General features: G+C 38.1%; 1 protein-coding gene across 1 annotated transcript in view; it reads right to left on the reverse strand.

Moving 5' to 3' along the window:
* Positions 1-10363, reverse strand: part of zfpm2a (zinc finger protein, FOG family member 2a) — a 197439-nt gene that overhangs the window by 83427 nt on the left and 103649 nt on the right. The window contains exon 4 of the mRNA XM_016483337.1: positions 4731-4849. Coding sequence (XP_016338823.1) covers positions 4731-4849 — 119 coding nt within the window. The remainder of the gene's footprint in view (positions 1-4730; positions 4850-10363) is intronic.

Raw genomic sequence — 10363 nt, forward strand, 5'->3', positions numbered from 1 at the left:
GATGTCTGTGAGAAAGGTATATTCACTCGACAAGCTCGCGCATCTGTGCCGCCGCGCGCTCAATCCACTCAGCGTGCTTTGTTTATCAGCTCGCGCACATCAGCTATACAGGCGTTAATACTGAATGTTTAACGTTATATTCATTGCATACATATACTTTGTAGTAGACATCCTTAACTCCATTCTGCTGTCTGTTGTTCTGTAGTCGGTGTTTCATTGTCTGAATATGGCACTTAACACATGCTGTGTGGTATCGGCGTTTGGTATCGGGGCATTTTAACGAGGAGGAGCTCAGTATCGGTGCATCCCTAATTATTTTTATTCCGTTTAATGCAACAGAATCAGATATCACTTTTTTTTTGGACTAGTTATCCAAATAATGTATAGTCCTACAAAGCTATTATTATCAGAGCATGTGAGTGGAGCAGGGCGGGGAGCAGGTCAGTGAATGAGAGGGTAGCGCTATTGCAAAAAGGAACAAGTAAACTACATAGAAATTTCCTGTCGGAGTGTTATTTGAGCGGACTTTGCTTTTCCGGTGAGCATGAGCGGTACACGAACAGAACGTACATTTATAGAGTGGGATATTGAGCAGCGCGTCACACCACGCTTGAGGGAGAGTGAAACCTGCGAACCACTGAACACTGCTAGGCATATATTTTTGGCTCATATTTTTAGCCATTTTCGGCGGCTGAAATTTTGGTGCATCCCTACTTTCTATCGCACAGAAGGTTCTTTATAGCGTAAATAGGGTTTTCAGATCATTAAAATATTCAATATTATATCTTTTACAAATTGTTCACTCAAACGTTCTTTGGGGAACCCAAAATGGATTTCTATGAAAACCCCCTTTGGAACCTTTATTTTGCATGTAAACACTAGAGTTTACGCGATTTTCTGCAAGCTAAACAAAGTTATATCAGAGAATTTATATAACAGAAAAAACTGTTGACGAGAAGTGAGCGATACGACCAAAATTTTATTTGACAAAATGATTTCATGATAAGGATATATATCACGATATATAGGTTAGGCTGCCATCTAGGGATGTAACGATTAACCGCAAGCCGGTTGAAAATCGATTTAAATATGTGACGATTCAAATCGGTTGAGATCCTAAACAAATCGCGATTCAATTAGGGGTAGGAGTTTATATGACTGTATGTCTGAGGGGAACTTATAATGCATATTAAAGTTAATAAGTGCAGCGCTGCTTTGTTTACAGCGGAAACCAAGAAAACACTTTAAGCGCCACCTGCTGGCAGAGAGTTAATCTGTGTCTCATTCAGCTCGTCTGCACACTTTTATCCAAAGCGACTAACAAATGAGGACAATAGAAGCAATCATAACCAAAAAAGAGCATTTACAAGTGCTATATTAGTATATTATTATAGTGTTATATTTCAATTTCACAAAGAAACGTACAGTATTTTGTCCAAGCAATAATAAAAGGACACATTTAATTTATAATTTATCTTAAATCTCATTTTGTAAAAAAAAAAAGTGAATCGAATCGAAACGTGAAATCAAAATCGTGAATCGAATCGAATCGAATCGAATCGTGAGTTGAGTGAATCGTTACATCCCTACTGCCATCACTTTAAGACCTAATGGATGGATCAAATATATTGATACACATCCAGTTTCTTTCCCAACTGTTTCCATTCACTTAAAGGGATAGTCAACCCAAAAATAAAATTCTGTCATAATTTACTGAGGGCTGTCATTCCAAACCTGTTTGACTTTCTTCTGTGAAACACAAAAGATTGTAGAATTTTGAAGAATGTTGGTTAGAGATCGACCGATATATCGATTTCCCGATATTTTTCCCGATATTTAAACATTTTACAATAATCGGATATCGGTTTTGTAATATCGGATTCACCGATAAACCGATGGCAGGATCGCCATTGCACCACGGCGTCTGAGGGGAGAGGAGACAACAACAACGGCGTGCACAGGTACTTGATTTACTGTAGTTAGTAAACTTTATTTAACATAACAGCCTTTTTAACAAGATTCACTTGTTTAAAACACCCCTAAATTGTATTGACATTTACTATATAATCATTATCTCGCTGATAAACATCTAAATAAATACATCTCTATGGAAACTAATTTATTATCTCCGTGAGCGATCGCAGTTTGAGTATAGTTCTGTGTAAATGCATAGATAAACTGCGCTGTCAGCAGGCATTTCATAATCTAGAACGACAAAAACATTATTAGTAATTCTGATATAACATGCCAGTTGAGAAATGCAATAAAATACAATGTTTTGTTTGTTATATTTCAATATTCCAGAGAATATTATTCAGTGAATTAACATTATCCAGTGAATTATTCTTCACTCTTTAGCCTATTAAACAGCTTATAAACCTACTAAAACTGTAGTTTATAATGAAGTTGATATGACTCCTTTCATTTATTTATTTTCTCCATTTGAAAACATTAGACCTTCTACATTTATTTTGCTTATTGTTAATACTGGTGTTGCTGCCGATGCTTTAAATAAAATGTTTTTTTTTATTGTAATATAAAGATTAAATTTAACATGAAAGACTAGTAATTTTCAACACTTTTTTTTTTTAAAGATGGCTGAAAGGAGGAAAAACCAAAGTGAAGTATGGACTTACTTCATCTTTCATTTATTTACTTTATAACAGTAAATAAATATCGGTTCTGCATATCGGTTATCGGGCACATAATTATCTGCAAATAATTGGTATCGGTTATAAAATATCAATATCGGTCGATCACTAATGTTGGTAACTAAACTGTTTCAGTTCCACTGTATGTACAAACAATACAATGCATTCACTTCATTTTTGGGTAGACTATCCCTTTAAGACATTATTGGCTGTGTTTACATGAATATTCATCAAGATAGGCATTTTGACATTTTTTCTATAACTGACCACTCAATCACAATAACCAGCAAAACAGAACTAAATTCTGTGTTTGGGGCGGCATTCTGTCAACGCAAGTATCACAATGAGTTACATTTCGAGGCTTATTAACTCTTTTTAACATCAAGCATGACAAACACTTTATTTTCTCATTCATGCATTCTTTTTTAATCGCTCGAACACATCAATAACTTTAAGCAGTCCTGCACTGCATGGATATATTTTGTTGTCACAATAATCTGATCATCTGAACCAATGCTGACCTGTCTCAGCATTCTGACTACATTCAGTCTACTAACTTTTGACATTTGTAGACGTCATTCTTCAATTTAGCCAATCACATTCAAATCCATAAACCAGCAGTCTAAAAGACACCACTTTGGGTTCAGTCCATATAATACATCATATATCAGCAGATTCTGCCTTTCTCAGATCAGACACTAAAGAGGGTGACACAGGTGCTGTCACCAAGAAATGGAAATTCAACAGTGTTTAACCACCTCAAAAAGGTCAACATTCATGAAGATAGAGCTTTCTTTCCAAAGACATCGCTAATTTCTAATTACTAATTAATCTAATCTAATCTAATCTAATCTAATCTAATCTAATTTAATTAATCGCACACCTAATTTCAACTTCAAGGGTTTTCATGCTCTTCTCTGACATTACATGCATGTATTAACCCAGTAAAATGTCACACAATGTTTGGTTTTATAAATCACTGCTGATAATGTTTTGTTCTCTTTGATTTTAAAGGAAAAATGCACCCAAAATTGACAATTGATCATTATTTACCCACTCTTAAAGTATGTAATTCCAAATATCTAATATGTTATTTTTTTACAGTGGAACACACAATGAGAAATCTTTACAACAGAATTTTCCTTTTCAGGTGTACTATCCCTTCAAATATAGGCAACATTTGATTAAATGAATCAAAAAGATATTCCCATTTATGTGCACTTTCTAGGGGCAGTACAGAAAAAAAAAACAGCTCAAAAGCATGAGAAAAAAGCATAAAAAAAGCATGAGTTATGCATTTGAGTAATCCTATAGAAATAATCCCAGAGTCCAAACTCCTCGCAGACTTTTCCTTACGTTTCTTAACAGGATAAATATGAGATTCGTTACAATTTTAATAACTATTGCTTAATTAATCCACATTCAAAATGGAATGTTAAATCCTAAAGGATTCCTCTTTCTGCCCGTGTAGTTAGGTCAACACTTTCCTCTTTTCTGCTCTTTCTTTAACGGCTGAAGGATTGTAACGGCAGCTTGGGCCTAACTGGAAGAATCAGCGAGAACAACATCAAATCTAGTAGATGCAATATCAGTCAATAATTTAGTAATAAAACGTGCAGATGAAATGGTTCGAAGCACAAAGGAGGTAATTTTGAGGTCAGTTTGATGCTGGAATGTACAAGTTACACTGGGTTATGATCTATATGTAACACAATTAACATCCGTTTATGTTCAGTAATCTTTCTTGTATGTTAATATGCAAATGATGGACTTCAAGGAAAATAAGCTTCACCCTTTACAACCGACAGCTTCATGGACTGATTAACAAACACTGAGACTCTGTTAAAGGTGAGGTGTGTAATTTCTGCTCTAGCAGGTTTGCAAAAAAATTCTGTTTCCAAAAAAAGTTTCAAACCAGTTTCTAAAACCACCCAAACCAATGCCATTGGTTCAGCCAATGACATATCTTTCTGTTTTAACAAACCATTTAATTTAATTTGGTGTCATTGTCTTTAAGTAGAGCATAAATTGCATCCTTCACCTTTAACCCTCTTCAACATCCAACTTGAGATAACGTACCTGAGCATCTGTGTTTAGCTCAATTTTCCCCTCGAAAGGCCCCCATGTGCTTCCTACAGGAAGCTGCTGGCGGCTGTGAATCCGTCGTTCTCCATCTTTGTTAAACAGGTCCAGCTCTCCTGTGAGACAGAACAGGGCAGTCAGTCAGTGTCACACAATAAATGCTTCAAGCTGACAGTAAATATATTTAGGATGAGTGAACAACAACATCAAAATTGCTACAATTTTTCCTCAAAATGTTATGCCTTTATTATTTGTGATGAGACTAAGCATTAAGCATAAATACATTCTATTAAAAAACGTAATATCAAATATAATATATTAAAATATAATATATTAATATATTAAAAATTAAAAAAACAATAAATACTTTTTATAAATATATTTACACAACACACAGTTTTTGCCAATCTCATGTTTATCTTGAGTGCCTATAGAGTAGTACTGCATCCTTCATATCTCTGAAGAGTTTTTAGTTTTATCAGATTTATAAAAGACAGATTTATAAAAGTCGAGCTCCTGGAGGCGTCCCGTGGGCGGAGCTAAAGAGTCACGAGCACGCAAAGTTTTTGCATAGCAATCGTCTGCAAGCTGTGACATCAACATAAATAAATAGGAATAAAAACTTTATTGACTTAAATTTTATTTAATTTGTTTATAAAATATTCATCACCGAAATGCCGGGGAAAAACAAACACAATTGCACAACTCTGTTGCTGCCCGGAGAAACAAACTGCATCCACTGTTCCCTTCACACTGGGTTCTTTGGGAAGCTGAACAAGGTTATCTTTCCCTCACAAACAAAAACACACTTCTTTGGTGATATTGTTGATTTCGTAACCCAAATTAAGCACGTTGATGGGCTGCTCTTGCTCTCGCTCTGGTTGATGTGCTTCCGATTCCGATTCTGATTTCGTGCGGGAGAAATGCCCATACAAGGAATTCCGCCCTTTATGACATCATGAAGAGCCATACTGGAAAAAACTTTCTGAAACTTATACGAACCCTGAAGGAGTGTATTTGGCACAGAAATACTCCCTCATACGTCCAACTAATTTTTTGAAACTTTGGCCGTGTTTAGCTTGGGAATCCAACTCTTTAACAGTGTAAATAAGTCAGAATTCATAAAATAGCATTAGACCTCCCCTTTAATGTAAGCCATTAAGCAACAATCTAGTAACCACCCAAAACACTAGCGACCACATAACAATGCAACCACCTGGAGCACCTTAGCAGCCACCTAGCAACACCCTTGCAACCATTCACAACACTCTGGCATTGTGGTGCAAATTTTGCGCTCATATTTTCTTTAGGAAATGTAAAAAAAAAAAAATCGAACTACATTTACTAATAATAATCAATTAAACAATTCTTCTGTCAAGAACTGCAGCTCATTTCATTAAAAGTAATGCTGTAGGTATTTAACTTAACTTGCTGCATGAATACAGAATTCACTGCATATGTTATCACAGGGTTTCTGTTTCATAGAAACCATCATTTGAGCAACACAGCATGTTTTCCTGCCTCCTCTACCGAGTGACTGCAGTATTTGATACAGACTCCAGCACCTGTTCTCAGAGCTGATGGCGATCAGATGGAGCGTGTCAAACCGCTGGGATGCTAACTCCTCTTGAAAGAACGTGTTTCGCTCTTTGATAAAACCTCGATGAGATGTTACAGGCTTACCGGCTGGCAGCGTGGGCTCTATTTCTGTTTTTCCAGGAAGGGGGCCGAGGCCTCTTGTTAGCGGCGCGCTGAGCTCGGAGTTAATTAACCATGTCACGGGATAGCACAGCTAGCTCCGCGAGTTCCCGAGCGCCGCTATCTAATCAGTTAGATTTTGTGTGCTTTTTTAGGACAGTGATTAATCAAACAGTTATTATAATAGACTGCCTGTTCATGACTCTCGTCTCTCGGGGGCTAGGTGGCTCTTGTCACGAGGATCTCAAGAGCAGACTTCCGGCAGGTTTTCATGGCGATGTTGAGAGCTTTTTGGGGCTGACCTGCGACTGAGGGAGATTTATCCCTCGGAGCTCAAGTGCTATCTGCTTTATCATCCCACCAACGTCCTGTTCAGTTGTGTCACAGCACTCATAACAACAGCAGAGCTCTTTACAGCGAGGCGGGGACTGAGAATCTGTACCACGCTGAAAATAATATGAATTGTTTGCAAAGCTCAGATGTTTCTTCTAAAATTCAAATAAATACACAAATGAGATCATTACTGACAGAATACAGTTTTAAAATTAATATGTATGTATTTAAAATGTATTTACTGGCATTGATGGTTGCATGATGAACCTTTAACATCCGTGGAATCTTTCCATTGCACAAAATGTTCTTCATACACTCCTAAAAGTAATGGTTCTTTATTGGTTTTGATGGTTCCATTCCTTTAACATTAATGGAACCTTCCAATGTGCAAAAAAAGGTTCTTAAAATGTTCTTCACAATGGTTCTTTTAAGAACTGTTCATGTAAAAGTTCTTTGAAGAGCCAAGAATCATTCTTCTAGGAACCTTTATTTTTAAAGAGCTCCAATTATGGGTAATGAAAGGTTCATATTTTGGTTTTGGGAGTCCCCAACAACAGGTTGACATGCATGCAAGGTCAAAAAACACTTTTGTTGTCTTACAATATGCATTTATTTTTACCTTATTTGCTCAACAACTCCCAAACGATTCGCTCAACGATTCATTTTTCCAAACCCCTCCTTTGCGTGACGCTAATCTGCGGTGATTGGTCCGATTGGTCTCATTTTCATTTCATAATGCCTGTAATGCCTAATAAGCAGCGTTTGTGAGCGCAGTGCTGCTTTGTGTACAGCGTTACTGGGGAAACCGCTATTTTACCGCTCCAAAAGCGGCATCTAGTGGCGAAGAATGAATTCGCATTTTCATTCAGACACCAACAAGTGGGCGGGCTATATGCTAATGTTTCATGTTGACGTCAACATGAAACGGCTTGGGATTCGTTTTAAAAACGACTCGTTTCAATGATTCAGAGTCGACTCTTTCTTTTGAGAGACATGTGTGCGTATGCGGCGCCGGCACAATCACTTCATTGAGTTTTTTCCTTCTAAAGGCCAATTCACACCGCGCCGACAAACGCCAACAGACACGTTGGCCGCTGGATTTAGAATTTTATGAAAAATAACTGTCATGTTCACACTGCCCCAACAGACACCAACAGACTTCAAGTCAGGGAGAGCTAACTAGGGGGCAATGGATGATCTTGTAACAACAATCAAAATGATACTGTTATTACTGTTATTAATAATATTGTAAGGCAGTTTTATTATAATAATAATATATTGTCAAATAAATTTCCGTTGTGTCCGTTGTGAGAGGCGAATCATAATATACCAACCTGAAATCCCAAGCGCTGTAGCGACCGATCTGATCGCATTCCCCCTCGCGTTGCGGTTGGTATACTCGGCCACACCCACCGCATAAAGCTCTGGCCTCTCCTCCCAAAGATCCAAAAACTGTTCCTCTTTCTGGTTTGTCCAGAAACCTGCCATTTTTAAAGTTATTTTCCTAAGCGCGCCCAGCACCTACTTGCAGTCTTGCCTCATTGTCATGGCAACGGTTCGTGGCCAGGTCAGATTACGTCAGAGTTTGTTGTCGTTTGTTGGAAAATCATATCACACTGCTCAGACATTCCACGACCCAACAAACGCCGATTAAACATGTTCAGTCGGGTTAAAACCAACACCGACCAACGCCAACAAACGCCGACAGGGGTAACACACGGATCCAACAAACTCTGACAGACTAGTCTGTTGGCGTTTGTCGGCGCGGTGTGAATTGGCCTTTACACAACATGCGCTCTCTTTCTCAACTATTTAACGTTCCAAAACTGACTGTGTTTAACTGGATACTTGCCAAGACTGGCATTTTGACATAATTTTGTATGTATTTGAACGTTTTAGCGCAGTTATCCACTCATTTTGGTATTTGTGGGTCACACGCTGTTTGAGACTGAGCGCGGATTGTGCGCTCCACTAATATAGATCAGTGGTGCAGCGCGCGCGTTTGATATAAGCGCAAAACCTGCTGGAATGACTAAAATAATGCGCAATACAAGCACTATTTAACCGGAGCGAATGAGGTGTGTGTGTGTGTGAGTGAGAGAGAAGGGGTCGTCGGAGAGAAGACGGCGAGAATGCGTGGCTGACGTTATTGCCTGTGCCGCTGGTAACAAAACGGATCGGCCAACAATCAAAATGATACTGTTATTAATGTCTTTGGTAATATTGTAAGGCAGTTTTATTATAATAATAATATATTGTCAAATAAATTTCCGTTGTGAAATTTCCCAAGCGCTGTAGCGATCGATCTGATCGCATTCCCCCTCGCGTTGCGGTTGGTATACTCGGCCACACCCACCGCATAAAGCTCTGGCCTCTCCTCCCAAAGATCCAAAAACTGTTCCTCTTTCTGGTTTGTCCAGAAACCTGCCATTTTTAAAGTTATTTTCCTAAGCGCGCCCAGCACCTACTTGCAGGCTTGCCTCATTGTCATGGCAACGGCTCGTGGCCAGGTCAGATTACGTCATAGTTTGTTGTCGTTTGTTGGAAAATCATATCACACTGCTCAGACATTCCACGACCCAACAAACGCCGATTAAACATGTTCAGTTGGGTTGAAACCAACTCCGACCAACGCCAACAAACTCCGACAGGGGTAACACACTGATCCAACAAACTCCGACAGACTAGTCTGTTGGCGTTTGTCGGTGCGTTGTGAATTGGCCTTTACACACTGCATGAAAGGTCATTTTCAAAAATCCATAATAGGGGCACTTTAAGAGTGTAGTGGAAAAAAAGTTCTTTAGTTTATTCAAATGTTCTTCACACTAAGAAAACAAAAAAGGTTATTTTAAGAACTGTTCGCTGAAAATGGTTATTCTATGGCATTAGAACATTTATTTTTAAGAATGCAGATTATTTGGTCTTGAGAGAATTTGATGAGAAATGTTAGAGTTCATATCGAGATCTCTGACTTTTGGATTGTAGACTGGTATCTTTTGTTTGAGACATTGTTGAGATCTCTTCTGAAACTCTAGAGGAGACACTCTCAGTAGAAATATCTGAGATGCAGGAGATTTTCGCATTTGACTGCAGTCAGACAGTGTCTGCTACGCTCTGCACGCAACATAAAAGTGTTTCTGTAGTGCAGCGTGTTTCATGACCTGTGCTGAATAAAAGCTGGTTGGTAGATGATCTTCAGCACGGTCTTTGTGGGCTGAAAGCAGTACAGTGCTGATTGAACTTTAAAATGACCTATTCAGCTGTGTTTCTCACTGCAGATATCAGCTGCGTATCTGTGACATACTAACACCCCGGTCTGCCTGTATGGAAATTCCCCTGCGACTGAATAAAAATCTCAGTACCACGATTCCCAGACATTTGCTAAATATCACAACAATGCATAACAGAGACTTTAGTAAGAGCAAATTAGAAAAAACTTTTTTACAATAGGACCTTATTGTAAAGTGTTACCAGAAGTACCACATATTCCCAAGACATTTGGAAATTGTATTATGGTAATATTATGGTTTGTATAGGGCTGGACAATAATTCAATATCAATATGTATCGTGATATAATTTTTTTCAATAACGGTGATAT

The sequence above is a fragment of the Sinocyclocheilus anshuiensis genome, unplaced genomic scaffold, assembly GCF_001515605.1.
Source record: "Sinocyclocheilus anshuiensis isolate Anshui unplaced genomic scaffold, SAMN03320099.WGS_v1.1 scaffold389, whole genome shotgun sequence".
Classification (NCBI taxonomy): domain Eukaryota; kingdom Metazoa; phylum Chordata; class Actinopteri; order Cypriniformes; family Cyprinidae; genus Sinocyclocheilus; species Sinocyclocheilus anshuiensis.